This window comes from Metopolophium dirhodum, chromosome 2, assembly GCF_019925205.1.
Source record: "Metopolophium dirhodum isolate CAU chromosome 2, ASM1992520v1, whole genome shotgun sequence".
Lineage (NCBI taxonomy): Eukaryota > Metazoa > Arthropoda > Insecta > Hemiptera > Aphididae > Metopolophium > Metopolophium dirhodum.
The window spans coordinates 964,389-991,033 of NC_083561.1; the positions used below are offsets into that span (position 1 = coordinate 964,389).

Here is a 26,645-nt window from a genome sequence, read left to right on the forward strand (position 1 = left end):
ACATAGATACAATTGTTGATATTAACTTATTTGAATATATTCAATGTCCCAAAATTACGTCTAAAATTATCACGAGCTGATCCAAATGCAAATTTGATTGAACCTATCTCCCCTCCCCTCACACACACACACATCATAGTATATATATTATATACACATCGCTGCAGCGTCGGATAATAGCAGCTTAAATGCTAAAATATCGGTAACTTTAAACAATTAAGTAGGTGTCCTAATTAGTTAGGCATTATGTTGGAAATCAATTATAGGATGGTGGTAGCGAGATCAAATCCCTGGTCGGTGGAATAGCCGGCAGAAAATTTTTTTTGCATATTTGGTAAAGCGTTATCATCCCAGATATATGACAGTACTGGTGACAGAATGGGCTGTCAGTACCACGACAGTATTAGCCAGTACTGGCGCAGTGTCATGCCCGTTGTGAATTTCCGATTGGGTGACCAGTCGTATTTTAAACAAGAATTTTTTTTCACTCACTCTCACACGACCGGCCTAAACTGTATGCGGCCCACTGAGATTTTCTCGGTAGCTCGCCTAACCAATCCGGCCCTGTGACCCACACAGTAGATGCGGACGGTACCCACTTGTCCACATTTTTACTATTAATTATTATAAAATAACTTTGCAGGCTTATAAGTTATAGTTATTAAACATCTTCGATATAATATAACTATATCATTACCATATCAGTTAGTTATTCTACATACATTTATGGTGTCAAAAATATTTCTTTTAAAAAGTTTAGTTTAAAATTGGTATCTAACAATAGCCAGATACGTCATTCAGTCATTGTATAATAATAATAGTCAATATAAAACTAAAAGGACTACTGTAGTACTCGCTATACAGTCAATATTTTGTTTCAATAGCTTATAGACCATTTTATAGATAGGTACAGACATTATTGATGTTAAATAAAATACAGAACAATAATATAAGTGAAATATTTTTATTTATATTTTGACTAACAATAGAAAGTTATACAATATACATTGATGAACATTGAACATATTATAAACATTTGTAACATACATGGACAAAATGATAGAATTTATAAAAAAAAATGGGTTCATATAAATAATACCCAAACAATATTAGACTATTGTGTCGTGTAGGAATATATATATATACATTACCTATGCATAGTATTATTAATATAGTTCTGATGTATAAAATAGATTATCAAGTATAACCAATATTGATAAATCGTTAAAACTATATATCCAGTATTTTCATATTTTTAATTTTTAATTTTTTTATTGAACTTAAGCCCGGCGACTATGGTCATTAGCTGTTGTAGGGGATTATGAACTATGGTTAGTAAGGTTGGTACGGTAAGGTGTTGTTACGGTAGGTAAGCAGACACGTGTATGTGTGGGCGTGTAGCAAGGTTTTTATTACTACGAACCCGGGTGGTCACCCATCCGGGAGCTAATAGCAGCGGGCGTTACTTACTCTCAGTCGCATTCCGTGATTGGTAACAGCTATAACGCGCCGCGCTATAGCCTATAAGCCACATATTTTTCTTTAAAAACGACCAAACACGACAAAATAATATTTTCTTAACGTTTCCATTTTATTAAAATATAGAAAAAATAGTACACATTTTGACTCGAGTATAGTGTGACTAGATTAAGACTTGAGTTAATTTAATATCCACTGCTTCCGTGATGGTAATCGTGTTCTTCATGGTGTTCCTGGTGTTCGTAGTGGTGTTCGGGTTGGTAAGTCTTGACTGGGTATGGTACTTTTACTTCGACTTTGACGGGCACTTTGACTGGATACGGGATTTCCTTGACCACTGGATACGGCACTTGTTTCTCGACCGGATACGGGATACTCTTCACCACTGGTACGGGGTACGGGCGTTCGACGGGGACCTTAACCGGGTAGTGGACGGGCTTTTCGACCGGGTATGGTACGATCTTCTCGACTGGTACGTGCACTGGATATGGACGGTCGACGGGCACCTTGACCGGGTAGTGGACAGCCTTCTCGACTGGGTACGGCACTCGCTTCTCGACGTACACGGGGTACGGTTTGTCAACGTGAACTGGGTACGGGCGGTCGACGGGCACCTTGTAGGGCACTGGAACCTCCTTGACGACTGGGTATGGATGTGGCACTGGAACCTTGACGGGGTATGGTTTTTCCACGTGCACGGGGTATGGCTGTGGCACGTCAACGGCGTACGGGCGGTCGACTGGAACGGCCACTTTTACCGGGTATGGGTACGGTTTGGCTACTGCCACGGGGTACGGTTGTGGTACATTTTTGGTTATGGTCTTGACGGGTACGTGATGTTGGTGGCCAACGTATGCGTATTCTCCACCGAAGTCTGCGTGTCCAGAACTGAAGTCAGAGTGTCCACCACTGAAGTCAGCGTGTCCAGCACTGAAGTCACCGAGTCTGCCACTGAAGTCACTGTGTCCGTAGCCGCCGCTCGCAATTTCAGAGCCGCCGAATCCGTAGTTCAATTCGGATACGCTTCTCTTAGATTGTGATTCGTCTGGTTTTGTGTTCTTAGCTGGTTGTTCTACTGCCAAGACGTAGGCCCACAACGCAAATGCGCACTCAGAAAACAATAATACTTTCATCGTATGTGTGTTGATCGCAGACTTAACTGAATGTGAATGGTGATAAATTGTGGGTGTCCGATGCTTTTGTAGTGGAACGTGATTCCCCCCCCCCCACAGTATATAGTAAACCAACCAGGTTGTTGTTATCACCAGTGGAGTGTTCGAATTATGCATTTGATATTTACGTATCATATTTATTACGTATTTCCATATTATATTGAAGCAAATGTAGTTTTATGACATCGTATCCACAATTTGAAAAAAAATACGTCTTTATCCTGTCTTAAGTAACTACATTCACTTTTTTTAATTCATTATTTATTGTGTCATATTGCAGAAAGAAGTAGTTTTCGAATTTTATATTAGGTATCATATGGTCCTGATTTAATGAAACTGCATGTACCTGCATGTTCAGTGTTCACTATATACTTTGGTGTCATATATTTAACTTTAAATATTGGTAACAATTTAGTAAAAGAATATATGTGGCTTGGCGTGGCGCGTTGGCTGCTACCAGTCGCGGAATGCGACTGGGAGTAAGTAACGGCCACGATTACTAGCTCCCGGATGGGTGACCACCCGGGTTCATAGTAGTTAAAAACCTTGCCACACATACACGTGTTTGCTACCTACCGTAACAACTGTTAAAAAACAATCATAAACCAACCTACCGTACCAACCTTACCCCTACCACAGTTCATAACCCCTACAACAGCTAATGGCCATAGCCGCCGGGCTTAAGTTCAATAATAAAAAAAAAAAAAGAATATATATTTTGGGTAGCCGACTACCAAATACAAGTTTAATCCTTGAGTCACGACAAAGTTTTCATTTAATTGCAAAACCTCCTGGTTTTTCTTGTTTTTCTTTTTCAAATTCAGTAGGTAATAGTGTTTTCAAACGTTAACGATTTTGTAAGATTGTGAACAATATCCAAGTAATGACCAAGAGTCCGGTTTTTCTCATGTCGAAGAAGCTAATGTAAATTCAATACGTTTAAGTGTAGAAAATGAACAATTACTACTTTATTTCGTGCATTGCTTTGACAATAGTATTTTTTTTTTTATATTTTTTTTGGTTAGGTATAAAATTAAGGGCGTTATACAAATTCCGAATTCGGGAGCACTGTGTTAGGTTAGGTTAGGTGCACAACACATGCGTAAATCAATGCCTGGGACCTGGGTACCGTACAATCTTTCGAAATCTGCATTTACCAATTAATAATTATATTGTATTATTTTATATGTTGATCCAAAATCTGTGATGAAACTAACATGGGAAAAATAGAGCACTTTTAGTGCATTTCCATTTTCAAATTCCTTATAGTATTTCTTAAAAGTTAATATGAAACCCAGCATTATGATAACATACATTTACTTATAATAATTTATAATAGGTAGGCAGAGAATATTTTTGTCCACTGATATTTTCAGTTACATTGGTTTATTTTTACGAATTTCTACCTAGTTTTTCATATGGAGAAATTTTTATAACAATTACAATGGAATTATAGTTCTGAATTGTCAAAACAATTTTGAAATGCGGTAGGTATGCTGTTATAAATTAATTAATCTTATTCAAATAACAAAAAAAATTAACTCACAGTGCGTATAAGCGTATTTCAAATTATTTAGATGCTATGCCAGACGTTAAATTTTCATATTTATAATTTAACAATTATATTATAGTATTATACACGTTGTGTAAAAACACGGACAAAAATTCGATCCTATTGAAGGCTAAAATAATCGTTTTTGGCATACTATTATTTTGATGTTACAAAATGAGTTACGATTGTTTAATTAGTCTCAAGTATTGAACGCGTAAGGTGGTATTCAGATTTAGGTCAAACGACGTAACTATAAAACAATGTATAGCAGTACTCACTAGCAGTAGCAGTATAATAATAGCTATGCCGTGGTGGACTTGTGTGAAAGTATTATTATAGATGATGGGTTAATTATAATTATTTAATTGTGTGGAATTTATTATTAGCCATTAGTTACACACGTGCATACGGATATTAATTATAAGTCATGGTGTAACAGTATTATATACCTGGAGCCCAAAAAAAATCTGTTCAGTTAAATAACCTGGTATCTATTTTCCTGCCATGAGCTCCTTCGTGATTGAAAAAATCTTTATATGAATCTCTGACGGCGAACCCATCTGCGTTTGCAAATCCACCTACTCTTGCAATTTGTGGGTATCGTTTCACTCGAATCAAAATCTTGAAATACTCGTCCATTTTCTTCCAAATATGCATTTTGTAGCATGTTATGTAAGCAGCAATCTACAATGATTAAGTCGTCACACGTTGTTGGTAAAATTTTCTAAAAACCTGGCTTAATAAACCAAACGCGTTTTCCGTCACTCGACGCGCACGACTCAATTGATAAAAGCCGCAGCTTGGAAACCGTACCTTTAGGGGGTGATTATACAAGCCTGAATTAAGACATTTTGAGGCCCAGGGGCCAAAGGTTTAAATGAGGCCCCTGTACGAAAAAAAAATTATAATATAAATATTATGTATCTGTTATAATATATTAAAATATTATATCTATAGGTATTAGGTACATAATAATAAATAATGTACCTATCACTTTATTGATAAATTATAATTTACAAGCTTTTTTCCTCGCTGAATAATCATTGATTATTTTTTAGGTGATTGCAGTGTTATAGCCTATAACGAAAAAAGTAATGGACAAATCAAAGGCCCCTAAATAAATTCCAAGTTTTTCCATGCCCCCCTTCTTAATCCGGGTTTGACTATATATAATTATTAGTTAGACCTGCAGGGTGGTATTCAACAGCCGCAATAAGCCCAGAACCCCCCTACTAGTCCTACTTGAAATAAAATTGTAGGTGGTAAAATTTTAATCGAGTCTTTTTACATAATCGACTGAGTTCAAAAGACGCAATGATTATACATTTATGTCAACATTAATCTTATAATAAAATGATTTAGCCGGTGGTTGGTCGCATGCCAATTTTAACCACATTATACTAGACCACAAGCTTATAGACATTCTATAATGCATTATCTTGCCGGTGGCCCTAGACACTGTTGAGGAAATTATATTTCTTTAGTAATTAAATTACGATACGAATTTATTATAAGTTACGTTTAGGTACTTGTCCAATAGTCGACTACCGGAATTTCAATTAAAGAATGTGATATTCCTAGGTAACCTTTCGATCTATTTTAAAACAGAAACTTAACCTAGGTACCAATAATATCACAATATCAAATAGTGAAATGTGAAAATTTGAAAAAAATGTCCTTAGTGTATATCCTGTAAAACCACCAAAATAAAACGTGCGTTTGCGGTGTTCTCTTAAAACCCAAATGTTGAATGTCCGTAGCCCGTATGCATAGAAAATTTATGTTTCATATAAGACATGTTAAACTATGTGTTATGTGACACATAAATTCACTATGCATACGGAAATAAGTGGTAAATCGATTTAACGAAAACTAAAACTATCGTGACGGGACGGAATTACGAAGAACGTATAAGACAAAAATAATCGTCACCGAGTGGTAGGTATAATCTGCTATGTACTTACAAATCATATTAAATAACATTATTCATTATGTATTTTCTTATTTTATTAGGTAGGTATAAATACCTACATTCCTACTTATAAAGGCATTGCCTAATCGTTGATTTCAAATTTTAAAAATTATTCTACTATAACAATAAATTAACAGCTGTAGGTAATGTATTATAATTAAGGTATTTTTCATAATATCCTAATTTTTGTACACCTATAACAACTGGATTTTTTAAAACTACTCTACGTGTGGCGGGTATATAAGTTTGTCAGACAATAAATATTTACATTAGGTCTGCCGCGTCAAAATAGTAGAAGGACAAAACTTACGTAATTATTTATTCTTCCGGCGAAACGCGTTCCCCTCGAGTGTATAATATTGTCTAGTGTCAGAGCTGTGCATCACCACCAAGGAAAATGCAGCGCGTGTCTTCATATCTCCGATTCAAAAGTTCAGTCTGGAAGTATTGAGATTAATGGCATTTGTAAAAATAGGCACCTAGCTTAATGACCAGAATGGAACGAAATATGTGAGTACGTATTGGAATCGCCGTTCGTCTCAGACGATTGTCATTTCCCATAGATTATTTATAATTATAACCTAACCGTCCTAACCGATGGATGATGGATATTTTCACATTATCTTTTAAAAAAACATTTATTTGTTTCTACTAGACGCAAATGCGGTAAATTGAATTCAAATTTGTAATAGATAACGGTTTGTTACTTGGTAACCATTTATTTATTACTTGGTTTAATAACTATTTCTAAATGATATAAAATAATAAATAAATAAAAATAGTTTTATTGATTCCAATATTTAAAAATAATATTTCGAATAAGATAATAAAAAAAATTTAAGAAATACCTTGATTTCTGGTCAGGTGGCACTGCTGGGAGCCTTCCTTCTCTTGTTATTTTTTTTTTTCTTATAATACTTACTTACTCTGTCACCACACTTACTCATTATACACTTATGTATAGATTGTAAATATACTTTATTTTTAATAAAAAAAAAAAAAAAAAGAAATACCTATTAATTAATATTAAACAACAAAATAACTAAAAAAATGTTGTATTTATTACTATGCACTAAATCAATGGTGTCTGAAGTTATACAAAAAACACCGCTTTTTTAATTTATCAATACTTCTTTCTGGATGTTTTTTTTTAATTAACTTGTATTTTATACTCATTTATAGTGTAAAAAATTACAAATTCATTGAAAAAACCACATTTAAATAATATAAATTAACACACAAGTCTTGTGGTTATTATCAGTTTTGAATAAGAAAAATAATGGTTTGGAATATAAATCGTTCACTTTTATAAGAGTAGATACCAATTTGACGTTGGTGGTCAATCCGGTGGAAAGACCTTTTTTTCAATGTTTAAGATCAGATAAATAAATTTATTTAATTTTTTTTTTTTTTTTTGAAGGAATTTTAGATAAGTTTTTATAAAATTGACTTCAAACCATATAAATGTTCTAAAACCACCCAAAAAAATGAAGAATAAAAATTTCATTTTTCAATTCGTTGATTTATGAAACGAATATTTGCTTGGAAAGCAATGTTTTAGAAAATTCAGAAAATGCAGTTCATATTTAAATCCGCGGCTTAATTATAAATAATAATTTCTGATGCATTAATGCTGAAGAGTGAGGGGGGTGGACAATCAGCTGACCAGAAATCTAACATATTAAACACTTAACATAAACAATTTTTCATACACGCGTCATGGTATGAAAATAAAAAATATTTATAATTCATATTTATATCGATTGAATCAGAATGACATAAAACAATTAATGTATGTATAAAAATTAGATTTCTGTATCTCATATAGAAAAAAAGAAGCATATGGTGAAAGAAAACAATGCGTGTTCCCAAGTATGTTTCTTTTGTCAATATGGCTAGAGCAATAAATTCAAAAATGTCTAAAAAAAGAAGAAAAAAATTAAAAAACAGAAATATACAATTAAAATAGTAAAATAAGTCATTAAAATGAAAAACAATGAGTTAATTGTCGAAATATGCAGCCCAAAAGTTTCATAGTTTAAATTGTTATGGTCATGAAACAAATTCTGTGTTCACTTAGAAGCTAGAATATCATACTATAAACCAGAATAAATACGTAAACGAGTACAAATCTGCGCTCTAATCATAATAAAATGTATATAAAAAACGGTAAAACTTAAATTCAAAAGTTGAAAACAGATTTGGTTTAAAGTTCTGTTATATCCACAGACATAAAAACAAAATGTTTTAATCATTTTATATGCCTACGGTTATATATTATATTATATTACAATTTATTTCTTCTTACTTAATAAGAATTGCTTATTTAGTATGAACAAAAAACTGCTGCAAATATAACAATAAATTACAACACATTAGTCATATTTCTAAATGTTAAATTACAATTAAACTATAAATACGACAAATATGAAAAGTAAGATAGGTAGTATAATTTATATAGATTTTAAACACATTACTTTTTTACTATAAAATTAAAAAATAAAGTTTTCTCATAATTATAAATAAGTCATTGACAATTAATTTTATTCACAAACGGCTACAATTTTTACAAAGGAAAAATTACAGTCTGTACGACTGTACGCATAAAGTGTGGACGTATTTTATAAGTTATTACTTATTAGGTACACATAAAATGCAGGGTATGTAGCGATGTACCGACCTCATAAACAGTTGTAAGTACTTAATAAAGTGTGGTTTTCTATAAAATTCATTTATATTATAGAAATTCTCTTCTGAACATACATTTACTCGAAATGCAAAATAGTAAAAAAAAAAGGTCATGGGGGATTCTATGATCCATCCTCCATAATCCAGCCATATATTCTGTATTTCTGTCTATTTTGGATTCTGTAATATTATTATCCATAGACATATTAATAATTAATATACATATAACATTTTAATATTTATTTTTATGTCTATAATATTATTATCTGTATTAAAAATTCGAGCTATCGATCAATTTACATTTTATCGTTTTTTTTCTGGATCCAGTTCTTGTTATCACTCCGGGAAAACTGGACAATGGCGTATTGTTCTGTGTGGTATCACCATACTTATGATGTTGGCATCACTGGTTTGAGTTTGTCAGTTATTATCTTACCAATTTCAAAATTCAAACTCGATTACGATTTACAATTTACTATTTACATAATTACAATTTACATTATTATTTATTCACATCATTTTATTCAGTATAATATACTTTCTATGCTTGCAGTAGGAACTGTATATTGTATGAGCTACCTAGCCTACGAACGTTTGTATAGAGAGTAGAGACTTATCTACGATTTGTATTTTCAATTTTGTACTAACTACTACTTTCTAACTGTACTAGGTAACTATTAAATATTAATATATTATTTACTACCTATTACTAAATACTATAAATGATCATATACAGGTAGTATTTGCTATTATTAAATACTAAATTAGAATTCTTTTCTATGATATGTTATACCTCTATGTTCTTTTTTGTCATTTTGATTGTCTGATATTTGTAAACAAATATTGCTAAACGCTGGGTACAAAATTTGTATTTACTAGTTTTAAATTTAAATAGGTTTGAATCATCTAGACAAGATGAACGGAAATTCGTCTCAAAATAATGAAAGCTCTATAAGCACACCATCAAACTATACTCGCCCTAGTGTGACTACCATTGACGTGAGTAATAAGTATTTTATGAATATTAAATAATTATACTGATAATTAAACCTAAATTTAGTTTGATCATTACATTTAAATATAAATTTGTTTTTTTTAATGTAGATTTTGAAACAAGAATTATATCAAACACAACTGCAATTGAAAACAAAAATTGCATTTATTAGTGAACTTCAAAATGATGTAGAGCAATTACAAATAGTTGAAGACGATAATATTAAGTTGAAATCAGAAATTTCAACAAAAGAATCAGATTTAAGGCAATGGACTGTAAAAGTAATTAATCAACCTATTAGTTACTTCTGTATTATGACAAGCTTGTACAATTTTAATCATAAAACATATAAATATAAATACAGTTATAAATGTATAACTAAACATTATTTATTTAAATTTCGTTATATTTCAGTATTCCAATTTAGAGTTCAAATTATTAGACCAACAAAAAGACCATTTATTACAAATTGATTTGTTGAATGAGCAACTATCAGTCTTAAAACATTTAAAAGATAAACCAAAAGAAGATTTACCAGTGAATTTAAATGAAAGTATTATAACAGAATTAAAAACTGAGTTAGATGAGAAAAAGGTATCAATAACTAATAACTATAATTGTCATATCAATATATAATATTAATATATATATATATATTTATAATATAATATATGTATATATAAAGTTTGCTGTTAGGTTTAATTTTTAATTATTTTTTATAGGAAAAATATGAAGAGATGCAAAATATGATAAACAATCAAGAAATTATTATTATGGAGTTAGAACATACAAAAAATAGAGCTATCGAAGAATTAGAAGAATTAAAAATAAAAGTTGAATTTAAAACTGATCAATTGAATGAATGGAAGCAAAAATATGAGGTAAAATGTTTACACTATCAATACTTTTATTGTACTTATTTTTTCAAGTAAATTAAACATTATTATAATTTAGTAATTATGACTTATGTTAGACATTGCAAGAAGAATGTGAAATGCTTAGACTGCAACTCAATAGTATAAATAACTTAAATGATCATAATAAAAGAGGAAATTCATTGTTTGCTGAAGTTGATGATAAAAGACAAGCATTGACAGCCGAGCTGGAAATGAAAAGGGAAAAATATGAAACTTTAAAAAAATGTTTATCAAAAGCAAACCATGAAAACAATCAAATAAAGGTTTTAAAAATTTTTAAATTTTCTTTTTTTCTGATGTATTCTAATTTATTATTCTTTAGATGGAAATGATGAGATTAGAAAAACAGTTGTTAGAAACCGAAAGAAATGATGATTTAGAAAAATCGACTTTGATTCAAAGTTATAAAAATCGTATAAGCGTAAGATAACATTTTTAAAAAAAATTATTAAGTAAGTTAATGTTTTAAACCTTATTTTTTATAGGATTTAGAAGCCAAAATAAGAGAATTAGATAAAAGACCAGAGACTCCACAAGTATTGAAAATAGACAATTTAAGCAATGATGGCATGAATGTAGTTCTTCAAATTGTGTCTGATGTCCGGTATGTTGTATTTTTGTATATCATAGTACTATGAAAATATTTTAATTGTTCATGAAAGTAGTGATTATTTTTTTTTTAGAAAAGAGAAGAAAGCTTTGGAAGAAGAAATGAATAGAAGGTCAGTTAGGGATATGGAAGCTCGACAACAATGTTTTAAAGGAGAATGTGAAATTCGACAACTTAAGAAAGAGATGAGAAGAGACAAATTGCAACTAAAAGAATTAGAACAACAAATTTCCGTATTGAAATCCAAACGTAAAGACATTTCTATACTATGTTCCACGAGAGAACATTCTGCGGCCCGACCAAAATTGATGATTATGCGCATCCCCACACGACACCCTGCCATAGGGGAACCGGTTTTGATAGCCAGGTAACGTGGGAGGATGCGCAGAACCGACATGTTCTCTCGTGGAACAGACTAAAATTTATAATCCTTGCATAGTTTTTATACGCCATACTTAATTTTTTCATATCAATTTGAAAGAATACAATAAAGTATATTGTTTTTATAGTGTCAACATCCAAGGAAAACATTGATGAAGATAAACGTACAGCAACAAAAGGAGTACGTTTTCACAACAACTGTAAGATTGAAGACGGAGGCCCTTCAATGAAACTAGTAAAAAAAATTCCACAACAAGCTGTTTTGAATACAATTGTTTGTCCAAAATTTGAAGAATTATAAATAAATATTATCAATATTGTTATATTATTTAATTAGTTGTATAGCTGATATATTAAAAATATTCACATAGGATCCTAAAATTAAACAATGTGCTTTTAATTTTCAAGTATTCAAGTATTAATGTAAAACAAAAACTTCTATTTTTACAGCATAAATGTATAATGTTCCAGGATCATAAATTTTTCTATTATAATAATCACTTTGTAATATTAAATAAAACTAAAGTAGTTATTTTTATAATAAAAATTTGCAATCTGACAAAAATGTATAAAGATTTTTTATTTATTTTTATTGTTTAATAAGGAAAGATAAATGATAAATGGATGTAAATACCTATTTAAATATTTACAGACACAAACCCATGTAATAACTAATAAGCTTGTTTGCATATTAAATTTAGTGAATTTTTGTGGTGGAATGAAACCATATTGGCTAAACAATAATTTAATCTATTTTTAAATATTTTATAGAATCAATTGTATTTGTGCACTTAATTGTCTAAACTGTACATGGAAATATGGAACACTATTTTTAGTTTTTTGCATTGTTTTCAACACATTGTAGGGAGAGAGGGAAGTTATAAGGAAAAAAAGTAAAAATTAAATTACTTTTAAGCATTGAAATTATTATTTTATAATTTAAACTAGGCATTAAACAAATCAATATTGATGACTTTGAAAGGTTGTTTTCAACTTTGGCGACAATATTATGAGAAAAATGAATTGATATTTGTTCAGGCTTTCAGTAAATGCAAAAAAATATATCCTCTAAAACCAATTTCTTTCTTGATTTTTGAATAGATAATTTATTAGTTATTACAATGAACATTCTTTAATATTATCATAACATAAAATAAATCATATTTATATGTAAGAAAAATAAACTGGTAAAATATTAATTGCCGGTTTTTTTTTACACTTACTACTATAATATGTTTTACATACATATTATTCAACAATTATCACAAATTTGAAACACATTAGATTGTATGATTTAGTGGGTTGCATACTAATACCAAAACATATTTACTGATAAAAAAGTAATTAGTATGCATTGTTATTCTGTGCTAATACCGACAAATTTATGGCAGTCAGTAGATGATATTCTAAATAAATAACATATTAATTAAAAATGTATTCTCAGACGCTGAAAAAAATTTATTAGGTTATAACAAACAAAACTAATATTATATTACATTTAATAAATGGGAAATGATTTTATCTTTTATTATACAACATCTCCATACTGATTACGTGATTCTCTGGGTTGAGGTATCCTTGTTTGATCAGATGGTAAATAAGGTTGATTATCCCATATTGGTTGAGTATTTGATGGAGGCGGTGGCCTAAATAAAAATATTTGGATATAAAGTGAATATTTATAGTCAATAGTGTTATGTTTTTTCATGTTTAAAAGTAATTTTCAGTGTTATGTAATTTTAAAAACATAAACAAATTAAAGGAAGTTATTACTTATTTTAATGATTATTTATATAGAGCTAATAAAAGACAACTTTCCTTGATAAACTCAGAACTATTTAAATTAAAGACAATATTATTACCATTTTTTTAATGATGTCTTATTAATATTTAAATTGTGTTTCATAAACACTGTTACTGATCAGTGATCAGTTATAATTGTAAAACCAAAAAAGACCAAAGTAAAACTAATAAAACCATATACTCTATTCTCGTTAAAAACATTAGTACCAGTTTTTGTTGGGCAGCAGTCAGATAGACAACACACATTTGTCACACAAAATGTTTCAAACATCTGTATACTTGCCATGTAGTAAAGCTAGAAACCTGCGTATAAGGTGGCTACCAAGTTTTTTTCTTAACACGAATAAAGTATAAATACGATAATAAAGTATTTAAATGATTTACCTATATGCCATTTTATTTGGTTGTGTTCTATCATAGTCTTGCCTATTACGATTCCTAAGATCATCATAAGAAGTAGGTGTAACATTTGACATTGAAATTTCATTATCCTTTCTAAGTGGTAAACCTAAAATACAAATTTGTGTGAAATATGATAACATTAGAATTAATAGTATTAATCCTACCATCATAATTGGGTCTATAATCGGTATCTAAAGAATTCATAGGTTTATGCATATCAATATCCATATCAGATTTGTAATCATTCATAAGCGTTGGTGTATCAGTTCCAGATGAAACAATAGTTGAACTAAGGACACCTCTGAAAAATAAATGAAAATAATTGGATATTATTCATTGCAACTGCTTTTTATATGTTATTCTCTTTACCCTTGAAAAAGTTCACCACTTGCTTTTCCTCTGCGTTCCCTGAGAACTCGTCCAAGTTCACTATTAGGTAGCTGCATTAATTTCTCAGCACATATTGTTTGATAAGAATATTTACCAATAAGATAACCAACCAGACCACCAAACATTACTTTAGGCCATGGACCCCATTTCACACTCCGCTTTAAATAACCTTAAACATTTAAACTATAATATTATTTATGTAAACAAAATTATATGACAATAGACATTCAATACATGACAAATCAACATAACACAATATACAAAATACTTTCTAGGCAATTCAGACCCATTTTTCAACGGTAGTTTGTGTAACTAATACATAATGAAGGTGCCTATGTTGTCATTAAAAACAATAGTTTCGATATTGGTAATTTAGTGTTATATAAAAACCAAGCATAGCATCAATAATAATGGCATAGCTCACCGGCATTGACCGCAGCATACGAAACAGCGCCTGTAATCAGCGATAATGGTAGGCTCCTCTGGAAAAAACTTTCTTTGTTGCATTCGTTCATGACTCTGGTTTCTTCTGGTGAGAACTGATAGAACTACATGACCGGGAAAAATCAAAATAAATTCCATGCAATAATACTTTTTAAGGATGTCGAAATTATCCAACCATTCAGTTGATAGTAAATAATAATATGTACGACTGTAGGGAACATAAAAATATGACTTACCACTGAATCTGGAGACGGTTTCTGTTGCTGTTGCGGTGCGCCGGAATGTGGATTCGCCATCGTCACTCGAGTCTTCTAAACGGACGGACGATTTATAGTATTTTTATGTTATTACTTATTATGATTTGCAACCTTCGATAACAGGAACGCAGGACTGCGAAAATAACAAATTAACGGTATGCCGTAGTGTTGATCGACGTCAATACTCAATGTAATACTGACAAGTTGTCAAGTTAGCAATTAGTAGTTACAAGTGTTAAAACTGTATAGCAGTAATAGGTTCACAAATCGTAATTATCTATTGCGGGACACAGGCAGGCGAGACGGCATAAACGCCTTATGCAGTGAACCCGAACCCGGTTCCCTGAAAGGCAGAATGATAAATTTTATTATTTTTGATTTTCGAGCCTTATCGTTATCGTTGCAGAGACTCCAGACGTGGAAGAGAAACGCGTCCATTGACCGTGATAACAAATGCGGACGGTCGGCCGAGCGCAGCCACGACCACCGTCCTCCAAACGCACCCTAATAAATAATCTGATCACCACTCCATCATTATTCATTTCATTACTATTACTATACTATAATACAGGTACATAATATAATATTGTTTTTAAGTACGGTTTTTTTTTTATTCCTTCTCCCAAATCACACAAGTCGTTCCCCCAATAATGTCAATTAACCAATGTCGTTACTCTGATTAAGTTTTTTTTTTCTGTTAATTTGTAAATTTTTTTTCACTTGTAGTGTTCGCCGTAGTCTATTATAGTTTCGGCTTACGATTGCTCCAGAGTTGTGTAGTCTCGTCTTCGTGATCTTTGAAATATTAAGACGATTATAGTCAAAATGTTTCAATAGTGTTTGTGTTTTGAATTACTTCATTGTACTGCCGGCAATGGATAGTTTTACGAAAAACGTAAGTGTTCTTTCAATAATTTTTGTTAGGTTGATTTTAATATTTATTTTTTTATTAAGTGGATACCTAGGTTTGTGATTATAGAATACTTAATACAATTAAAACTGTCGGTGGGACAAGATTTGTTTCAAGTCTTTCAACACACCCCGAAATTTGCAAAAAACACAAAATTATTAATTTAGGTATACTATTTTTTAGTTTCAACATCCTTGTTTAAGCTTAAATTTCCTCATCTATAACAATACATTTAAAAGTTATCAACATTTAAATAGGTACAGCAATTATACTTTGGTGAAGGTAGGTACTTAAATAGATTATTGTACCTATAATTTTAAAAACCGTGAAAATTATATTTATTCATAAGTTTTGTGAGCATATATTTTGTGGACCACCTGTATTAATGGCAGTCAATTTAACTTGTCATAAAATAATTGAATACCTGCTTAATTAAAATATGTGAACAATGGTATTAAAAAACTTTAATGGATAAGTATTAAATAATAGTTAGCATCTATATAAATGTAGTTACTTGATATTTGTTTATGGCAGTTCAAATTACACTGAATTAGAGACATTTTAATATATAACTAGAACATTAAATATTGACTCCTATTTAATTTGAGACTTATTATTATTTTAATTACCTATTAGAGTTATTAAATTAGTATTCTGGGTTTGTTTATTAATATATTAATACTAGTATTTGGGCCTTAGACTTTTTTTAAATAAGAGACATCAATAAAACTTGTTTTAACATTCATACACTGTGGAACATAAATAATTTTGATTTGGCTAATAAATAAACCCATGAAAACATAACCTTACCTATAGTAAAAATGATGTATACCCGGTACCTAACACATTCACAAGATTTCACTGACAGTCTATGTTTGATTTAAAAACAAAATTATTTTTAGTCATAATATATTTGTAATACAATTTTAATAATATATAAATATAGTGATTTAAAACAAATAGTCAAATTTGTTTTGAAAAGTCAACAATATATTATAACCATTTCCATAAGTTAAACTATTGAATATCATTAGGACAAGCCAAATGATAAATATGAATAAAAATTCTAATTACAAAATAAGTTTTACTAAGTTAGTATGTTATCCAATCAGTATTAGGTCAGCCCATGGCCTAACCGACCTGAATCGTAGTTTCCCCTATGAACGAATATGATAGAAATATACAGTATTATAATAATTAAATATTGATCACTAATCCCATGACCACCTTTTTATAATTTTGTAAAAATTAATATGGGGTTTTTTTTTTGTGGTGCCATTTATTTTACCTATAGTAAAAATTATATTTACCATTGTTTAAAGTAATAACTACCAATCACGTTTATAAATTACTATTTTTCCTTGTCTCATAAAACCAGTGGTGTGGTGACAATTTTATTTGAAGGAGCCAAGTATATTATGTCCATCTACCCACCCGCACACAGCAGGATGTATATAACAATTTGCTGATATCTTAACTCTCTAGTTCATAATTTAAAAACAAACATTTTACAAATCTAATACATTTAACTACCACCACTACTCCCAAAAATCAACGGAGCCGCGGCTCTAAAAAAACTGCCTCGTCACTCCACTGCATAAAAATTAGGTTTTACTTGATTTTTCGAGTCATTTTCTTACATGTCTATGAAAGATGATTCACCGTACATTTTCACAGTCTTGCAGTGGGTTGAGAATTCTATTTCCCTTTTAATAAATAATAAACTTGAATAATTTTGTATTTAAGTAGCCATTGTTAAACTATTAAAATACCTAAGTTGTTTAATAAATTTGTATGCATATATGTTTAGGTATATTATAGCTGATTAAAATGGCATCTAGAGATAAACAATCACAATATGTCGATGGTCGACGTACCTGTCCCCGGTACAGTGGACCAGCTTCCAGCAATGGTGACTATGCTTATGCATATTATGAGCATGGTCCTCATGGGTCTAAACCACATGCGTGTTCAAAACATAGTTATATCAACCGATATGGACGTGAAGAGAACATATATGAAGAGATTGGAACATCCAAACTTGATGAGGAAGTTAGATATGTCCATTCGAAACATTTACAGGCAAGTGTTTTTTTTAACAACATGATACCCAAAACTCTTATGTATAATTATATATTATTTGTTTAAGGTTTTGGATGAATTAAATTTATCAATGGAAGCAATGATAATGCCTGATAATGGTGCATGTTTAAACAATAATGGTTCATCTGGCCTCAATTTAGGAACTTCAAGAGATGGTTCACCTGTGAATTTGAGTGTAGATAGTGGGGTTGCTTGTGATGCTAGCAGTTGTGGCACAAATAGCTTAAGCCGGCCTCGTAAATCTCATTTTAGCACAAAAAGGTTTTGGAATAAAATGCCTACATTAATTTCACCCAGTCCAAGTAAAACATCACTTCCAGGTTAGTTAATTAATTTCATATTTTTTAAACATAAAAATAACATAACAAAATATTGCTTTATATATTACAATATTGGTTATTTGTATATTCACTATATTCCATAAATATTATGGTCACATCAAGAATACATTATACAAAAAATCATACATCACTGCTAAGACCTAAAATTTTTAATTAAACTGAATATTCACATAATTACATTTATTTATTTTATTGATAGGTATTCATAAAATACAAGCATAGGATTATAACATCTTACTATTTACTAATTTTGTTCAACAAATATTAGGTTAATCAACTATTGACAACAATATTCATAAATATAAATGTTTGATAATGAAAATGAAGAATTAAAATAATTCTTTCTTTGTCTTATTGCGATAGCTATTTTTAATTTTTCTCATTGATCAAAAAAAAACAAACATTTGGTCTGTGCCAATTTTGCCAATAACAGGATACATGATTAGAGTAGAAATTATTTAGATTATCCCACATATTAGTTGAAAAAACTCTTTGTTATTGTAGCATTTGTAATCAACCATATTAATTGATTGCGTTTATTAATTATTAGTAATTCTGTGACAAAAGTATCCCCATACTACTGAAATCAAATCAGTTTTCATAAATATCTTTATCAACTATTTATTTTAACTGATTTGATTTCATAGTGGCCCTATATTTTTTTTTTTTTACAAAAAATAATTTCAAATAAGATGACATTTTTGAACCAATTTGGTTTATTGCTTATAAAAATGATTATGCCTGTTCACTGTTTTCAAATATATTATTAGGGTTTTACATATTAACATTTTTTTTATTACTTTTCAGTGAAGTAATTTGTTTTTAAATTGTGTATTGTAGTCAAAAGTGAAGTGTTATTATATCATAGAAACTAATTTATAGTACTAAAATTGTATCAATTATATTATATTATGTACTATGCTACAAAATAAAGTGTGATATTTAAAGATACATTAGTAATGACTTAAAAAACATACAAAAACGCCTTAAAATCTATAAAATTACAAAAAGAAATAAGCCGCCAACCTTACTCACATTTCTATATAGCTCTACCGAAGACTTACTACTAGGAATTTTTTTAATTTTAAATTTTTATATTGTTTGTTTGCTATAAATTTAACAGTATTTTCATACTATAATAGTACTGTATTCACTACCAAAACTACTATTGTATTACCTACACCACAGTAATTATTTTGTCATCAAAAAACTATTATTGTTATTAGTGATTACTTTTTACAGTACCAATAGAGTTAGTGAAGATTAATATAGATACAATTAAATATGTTTTTGAGATAAGATTAAATTATAATACAAATGTTTAAGGCAAGTATCCTAACAAATTTTATCGTCCTTTGAAATCTAAAATTTTACAAAGCAATATTTAAAATGAATATAAATAAGATTAAATTTTCAGAATTTACGTAATATTTATAAAAAAAAAAATTAGTTTAAAACAATAAATACAAATTTGTATAGATTGATTAGCATTATAATATATCACCTGTAGAAATTTTAATTTCTGTTTTAATTTTACAAACAGATGAGTCAGTGCGATGGCGACAAAATTCATGGGATGAAGTAACACAGTCAACCACTATTAATGAGCGCCACACTCCTTCACAAAAAAGTTCAAGTTCTGACAGAGATCCAGAACTTTCATCTGAAGAAGAAAGTAACAAGTATGTACTTACTTTCTCTGGTATTTTCTTAATTGTTTTTTTTCATATTTAAAATTTTTATTTTCAGGAGTTATGAAACGAGAAACAATGTTTCCAAAACATTGAGATGGACAAAGAACCCACCATCTCCAGATCCACCTTCTAGTCCAGGCTTATTATCGAGATGGTTTTCATTAAGAAGATGCTCACAATATGATCTAGATGTTCGGCCAAATAGCAAAATGCCTTTATTACCAGAGGTATATTAATATTGTTATTTTAATTGTAAATATTGTGTACATTTTTCAAAAAAATTTCTATCAGGTATAAAGTTAGATACTATAGATTCTAGTATGAAAATATGTAATATTTAATTTTAAATTAATTGTTCTTTTTAGGTTGAAGAAGACTGTTTTTCTAGGCGACTTATTCCACCAAGTCTTCCACCAGCACCTCCTGATATTTCTGAACAAGAACTAAGACGTAGATATATTGTTGATGATATAGTGAGAAGTGAAAATTCGTACTTAGCTACTCTTCATAGACTTGTGAATGTGAGTTAATAATAACAAACTTAAAAATATATTTGTCTTAAAATTGCATATTTTATGATATTAGGATTACAAAAAGCCTCTAGAACAAAGTATGCCATCAATTTTAAGTCAATCAAAGATTTCAATACTATTTCATCGAGTTCCAGAGATACTTCAGTGCCATACACTATTTAGAATAGCGTTAGCTGAAGCTGTTGCAAATTGGGATCGTGATCATAGAATTGGTGATGTTTTTGTCGGATCTTTTAGTAAAGCAATTGTATTGGATATATATAGTGGGTTTATTAATAATTTTTTAACTGCAATGGAATTGGCAAAAACTGAAACCAAAAGAAAAGCATCTCTTGCAGAATTTTTTAAAGTTAGTATTTGTGTTTTACTTTTGTATTGAACTTAATTTATTTTAATTTATCTTTTTAAGAATCGACAAGAGGCATCCCATGACCGTCTTTCATTTTATAGCTTAATGGTTAAACCTGTCCAACGATTTCCACAGTTCATTCTTTTCCTCCAGGTTTGTATTTAACTTTATCTCAATTTAAATCTATAATTTAAAAATGTATTTATTACATGCATATTTGTTTTAGGATTTATTACATAATACAGGTTATGGTCATCCCGATAGAATGTCTTTACAGTTAGCATTAACTCAATTGGAATCATTAGCAGAAATGCTCAATGAGAGGAAACGTGAGAGTGAGCAAGCTCAAGCGTTCAAAGAAATGTTAAAATCTGTGTCTAGTAAGTTAGCAGTTCGTCCAATAGCAGACAGCAATAGATGTCTTCTAAGACAAGATGACGTTACTCAAATAGTGAGTTCTTAATACAAATGATACATATTTATTACTTTTTAAAATACATTAAAATTATTCACAGGAAATTAATCACGGAGAGGTCATTGGAAAATGTAAACCTCGACGTTTGTTATTACTAAATGATTTGCTTGTATGTGTCTCCGTCAATAACAAAGACGATTCCAATAGCACATCACAAAAAAGATTAACGTTCAAATGGAGTTTTCCAATTGCTGAAATTCAAGTATGTTACAGTTAATTTATTTCTTACTCTTATTATAATATTTTTATTTTTTATGTTTTATTTATAGGTGATTGACACATTGTCATTACCTAGTGTTTCACGCACAATCGCTGGTAGTGCAGCATCACATAATAGTATCACAACAGACAATTTATGTAATGAAATGAACCATTTAATGCATGATTATCAAGTTATTAGTCGTATTGTGGAATTAGCGTCAACATTAAAAGGCACATATTTGGTTAGTGTGATTTAAAATCATAGTTTTAAGATTAAGTATTTAATATATATTTTTTGAATTATTCACTAATAATTTATTTTTATGAAATTATTATTTTATTTTTAGGATCTTGCTCCAGATCATTTAAAAGGAGTCTTAAATGCAATACAGTGTGAAGTGCAATACAAAGGCGATCAGGTAGCATGGATGGATTCCTGTTGTCTCCAGTTATTTATAAACCGTCAAGGATACACTTTTCAAATGGAAAATCCTGATTTACGTAAAGGGTGGATCACTGGTAAATTCTAGAATAACTGTGTTTTTACTCATCTAACCATTAAAAATGTTTTGTAGAATTAAGGCTTGCACGCTTGGCTCTCGATCCAAATAATTCTCCAGCTTGGGAAGTTCCTGATCAGGAGTTGATGCGCCCAATGACAAAAATGCCTTTATTCGTAGGTGCTCATCCCATAACTTCGTCTAGCAAACAAGCAGAGGTAATATTTAAATTAAATTAATAGAAATAATTTAAACTATACTTAATATTACTTATATTGTAATAACTGTGTAGGTGACTTGTGGATGTTTTTATTCTTCTGGCTGTGGTAAATTTTCTTATTTGTGGGTGTGCACTACAAATATTCCGATGAATACGCATATAGCCATAATGTCTGTTAATAATACTTGCATTCTAAAACAAATTACAACATTAGACTTGCCACAAACCATTGTAACCGCTATAGAGTATGTTAGAGCATCTGATACAGTTTGGATGGGTACAAATCATAAAAGGTGACTAAAGTGTTTTATAAATAATTTTAAGAAATATTATTTATGGTTAATAATTTTCATTTTGATCTTTTAGTATTTTGATTTTTAATACTGCTGACATGTCAGAAGAAGCAAGTATTTCATTACCGGGTGAAGACGAGAGTCTCAGAGTCACAGCAATCAAACACCATTGTGATACTGTATTTGTAGCTTTATCAAATGGCTCATTACTTCTTTATAGAAGAGGTAACCAGTCCAAAGAACCTGAGATTGTAGTTTTGGGTCCTGATGCACCTATAACATGTATATTACCTATTAATTTATCATTATACGTGGCATGTGGAAAACAAGTGTTTGTTATGAGTGCCATCACTGGAGAACTTCAAGTAAATATAAAACTAAATGGATATATAATTTGTTGTGTAACTAATAAATGTGAAACATCAATTTTTATTTAGAAAAATTTTACCATTCATCACGGAAAAAATGTCAATCTTTTGGCTCATTCTGGTGTTGGACTTTGGCTTTCGTTAATGAATTCAACAACTGTTTGTTTGTACCACACTGAAACATTTAAACATTTACAGGTAAATCAATTTTTCTATATAGAATAACATAATATATATAATTTTTCATTTATGATGATTATACTTGCTTAAAATATAATATATTTTTTTTGTATTATTATTCCAGGACATTAATATTGCATCAAATGTTATAAGATTAAAAGGCACTGCTACACCAGTTAATGTTACTGCACTTATGGCCTGTAAAGGTCTCCTGTGGGTTGGAACTGATGCTGGTATTAGCTTAACAGTTCCATTGCCTCGTTTAGAAGGTGTACCTATAATCAGTGGCAAAGTAAATGTTTCTTATCATGGGCATACCGGTCCGATATCTATTTTGGTGCCATTACAAGATCCACCTACTGTTCTGAAACGCCCACCTTCAAAAACATTAGCTAGTGATATTTATGATCTGTACGGTCGGTTAATGTGTGTCAAAGACTACGATAAAAATGAAGACGCTTTAAATTCAAGTCGATGGTCTTTGCGATCAACTGATGAATCATCAGCAGTACAACATGCCAGATCGTCAGATGTGTCAAAAAAAGATTTCACTTTAGTGACAGTGTCTTGTGGACGTGGTTATGTCAATTATCAGCAACCGTGTTGTTCAACCATTGAAAATAATGCCTACATAATACTTTGGGAAATTAAGTTATAAATCTAAGTAGGTAATGGTAATTTAATTTTAATAGTTATTGAGTTGTAGGTAACTCGTTATCTTTAACCTACAGGGTGTTTCTGAAATTGATAATGTAATAATTTAGAACATATTTGTATTGTGAAAACAATTAAAAACTAATTAAATTTATCTACAGAATCATATACTTAAAAATTAACATTAAATAAATTAATAATTATTATTATTACTCATTGAGAGTTGTATTAAGTTAGAAAATAACTCTTTTATATTAACACTAACCTTTAAATTTAAAAAAAAATGCAAATTTTATTATTTACTTTTATGCTTTCTAAATACATATTATAATATACTAACACATTTCATGAAACACCTTTATAAAGCCAAATGACCATTTTATCTTGCCAAATCAAAACATTCTTCTTCCTTAGAGCTGTATACTGTAGCTGTAAATAGTATTAATTATAGTATTAAATTAAATAATAATATTTAAATGAAAACATTGCTGTGAAAAGAGTGATCTTTTGTATTTTATAAATTACCTGAGTAATTATTAACCTTTTCTCAATTTCTCATTTTGTTGTTTTATCTTATTTTATCTTATAATATAAACTCTATTATTAACTATATTAAAAAAATTAATTTGTGATAGTTATCTTATGTCTATTCTGAAATTTAATATAAACAGACAATTAGTGCATCATGTTCCTTTCACCTTTTATTAAAATTAAAATAATTGCATTTTAACACTTAATAATATTTTCCAGAACATTTTTTTTCATAGATATTTTTCTTTATAATCAGTCCATTAGTACTATTAATTATTATTTTAGCTCAATTGGGACTTAAACATGTTTAGCCGCTCAATAATTATTTTCAACTCCATAATTATTACTTCTATTATTTTTAACTTTCTAAGTATGACTTTAATAGCTCTAATACCTTGAAGCTGTTTATTATATATAGTTAATACTTCATATATAATTATAAGTATTTAAAATAGTATTTACTTATATTAGTGTATTTGTATACAATTAATAACATAATATTATATGTGCTGCGGAATGATTAAAAATGATTGTTTTTAAACTTTTTAATATAATATATGTTGCAATAACAAGAAAACAATAAAAATCTATAGGTAATTTGAATAGAATATAATTATTTGCACGGCAATCCATTGTTGTTAGATTATGTACAGATTATCCACAAGTTCCAGTATTACACTGCTACCCAAACACATTTTTCCCAATTTAAATACTTGAAATTAGTATTACTAACCAGTTTTGTAAACTTTTACTTTTACTTTTTTTTCACTCATAGTGTGTCCCTTGTTGAAAATATTCAATGGTTCAACAATATTTGTCAGTATTTCATGTCACCAAAAATGGCAAACATTCATTATAATTTATAACTCATATATAATATATATTTAGTATTTGACTGCTCACTACTCTAATGATTGAATCTCTTTATACTATATTTATATAAGTTTATATTCTAAATACACTGTATAATATTTTCGAATTTCTTAGAGTGTTTTAAATCAATATCATTTATATGAGCCATTTTATCACCATCGGATGACTAGTATTATTAGTTAAAATATAATATTTTTCCGGTGTCCATTTTAATACAACCTGTTTGTCCCTCATTACTACTTGTACCTTCAATTACTTTAAGCCCTTGAAGACACAAATACTAATATGTAGTGTATAAGTGTTAACCCATATTTAATACTGTGATATACTTATTACAATTCACCTAAATGCTTTTAAATCATTATTATATTATTTACATTGTAATATTATCATAGGTATTAACTTAGAGATTTGTATTATTTATTATTATACCTATTATATAAGGCAATGACAAACTGTATTTTACGGTATTAATATTACACCCAATACACATTTGTCACTTACTATTAGTGCATAATAATAATATTACATATAAAGGTATATATATATAATATATATATATATATATCAACAATTTGTGTTTCTTCCTAGATACTGCGCCAAACGTTTAGTTTTATTTAAGTAATAAATTAATAACAAAACACACACAAACATGTATATGATATGTATATATTATATATATTAACATGATACATTTAGTCAATTAAGTACAAAATAAGGAACAGATACACACATACACACATGTGCACGTGCACAAACATATTTATCTTAAGTAAAAAAATCGTTATTTTGAAGTCAGTATAATAGCTGTAGACGTTTTACGACGTTAACTAATGTATAGATTGTTAAACATAAAACAATTTTAATATTATGCTCTCGCTCTCGTTACTAATCAGCATAATAATAGGTAGGTATGTTACAAAACTAATTTTTGCCCTCACTCATTTATCGGTCAATTTATATTGTATAATAAAAAAATAAATAGTGTTTGCTCGGTATTTCTGTACACACACACACACAACGCAACAGTACCTGTAATTGCTTATAAAAAGTATCGATTATATACTATTACTACTACTATTACCACTAATGTTACACGGTGAATTATATTTACATTTATTATAATTTATAATTGTTTGTAATTAAATGATTACCTTTCGCGCCTCTGCAAAAGAATGGTATTTTGAGATTTGTATTTAATTTTTTTTTATCGCTTTTTATACGAACATTTTATTTGTTTTTCTTTTGTTTTTCCGTCTCGAAGAAAAGATTATATATATTATTTTATATTATATTTTTATTACAACACGCCCATTATATTACTATATTTCTATTACGTAGTACATAATTTAATACAAT

At 29.4% G+C, this 26,645-nt stretch overlaps 4 protein-coding genes across 4 annotated transcripts; 2 read left to right on the forward strand and 2 right to left on the reverse strand.

Moving 5' to 3' along the window:
* Positions 1 to 1,567: 1,567 nt before the first annotated feature.
* LOC132938520 (MAGE-like protein 2) lies at positions 1,568 to 3,377 on the reverse strand. The gene has a single exon (XM_061005402.1). The coding sequence runs from the start codon at positions 2,784 to 2,786 to the stop codon at positions 1,665 to 1,667; it is 1,122 nt and encodes a 373-aa protein (XP_060861385.1). The 5' UTR covers positions 2,787 to 3,377; the 3' UTR covers positions 1,568 to 1,664.
* A 5,917-nt stretch (positions 3,378 to 9,294) lies between these two features.
* Positions 9,295 to 12,330, forward strand: LOC132939336 (protein Spindly). The gene is made up of 10 exons (XM_061006439.1): positions 9,295 to 9,533; positions 9,759 to 9,862; positions 9,968 to 10,138; positions 10,272 to 10,451; positions 10,580 to 10,738; positions 10,831 to 11,037; positions 11,097 to 11,195; positions 11,260 to 11,378; positions 11,458 to 11,633; positions 11,894 to 12,330. The coding sequence occupies exons 2-10, from the start codon at positions 9,779 to 9,781 to the stop codon at positions 12,064 to 12,066; spliced, it is 1,368 nt and encodes a 455-aa protein (XP_060862422.1). The 5' UTR covers positions 9,295 to 9,533; positions 9,759 to 9,778; the 3' UTR covers positions 12,067 to 12,330.
* An 861-nt stretch (positions 12,331 to 13,191) lies between these two features.
* Positions 13,192 to 15,427, reverse strand: LOC132939337 (OCIA domain-containing protein 1). The gene is made up of 6 exons (XM_061006440.1): positions 15,041 to 15,427; positions 14,785 to 14,908; positions 14,340 to 14,529; positions 14,135 to 14,271; positions 13,953 to 14,076; positions 13,192 to 13,411 (listed from the first exon to the last, which is right to left on the reverse strand). The coding sequence occupies exons 1-6, from the start codon at positions 15,098 to 15,100 to the stop codon at positions 13,294 to 13,296; spliced, it is 753 nt and encodes a 250-aa protein (XP_060862423.1). The 5' UTR covers positions 15,101 to 15,427; the 3' UTR covers positions 13,192 to 13,293.
* A 200-nt stretch (positions 15,428 to 15,627) lies between these two features.
* On the forward strand, positions 15,628 to 26,014 carry LOC132938742 (rho guanine nucleotide exchange factor 10). The gene is made up of 17 exons (XM_061005759.1): positions 15,628 to 15,956; positions 17,782 to 18,053; positions 18,121 to 18,394; positions 19,959 to 20,097; positions 20,165 to 20,336; positions 20,475 to 20,630; positions 20,695 to 20,991; positions 21,052 to 21,144; positions 21,218 to 21,442; positions 21,507 to 21,668; positions 21,736 to 21,909; positions 22,015 to 22,186; positions 22,243 to 22,385; positions 22,460 to 22,680; positions 22,754 to 23,045; positions 23,118 to 23,246; positions 23,353 to 26,014. Exons 2-17 carry the CDS (start codon positions 17,802 to 17,804, stop codon positions 23,884 to 23,886), a joined length of 3,435 nt encoding a protein of 1,144 aa, XP_060861742.1. The 5' UTR covers positions 15,628 to 15,956; positions 17,782 to 17,801; the 3' UTR covers positions 23,887 to 26,014.
* The last annotated feature ends 631 nt before the right edge of the window (positions 26,015 to 26,645 follow it).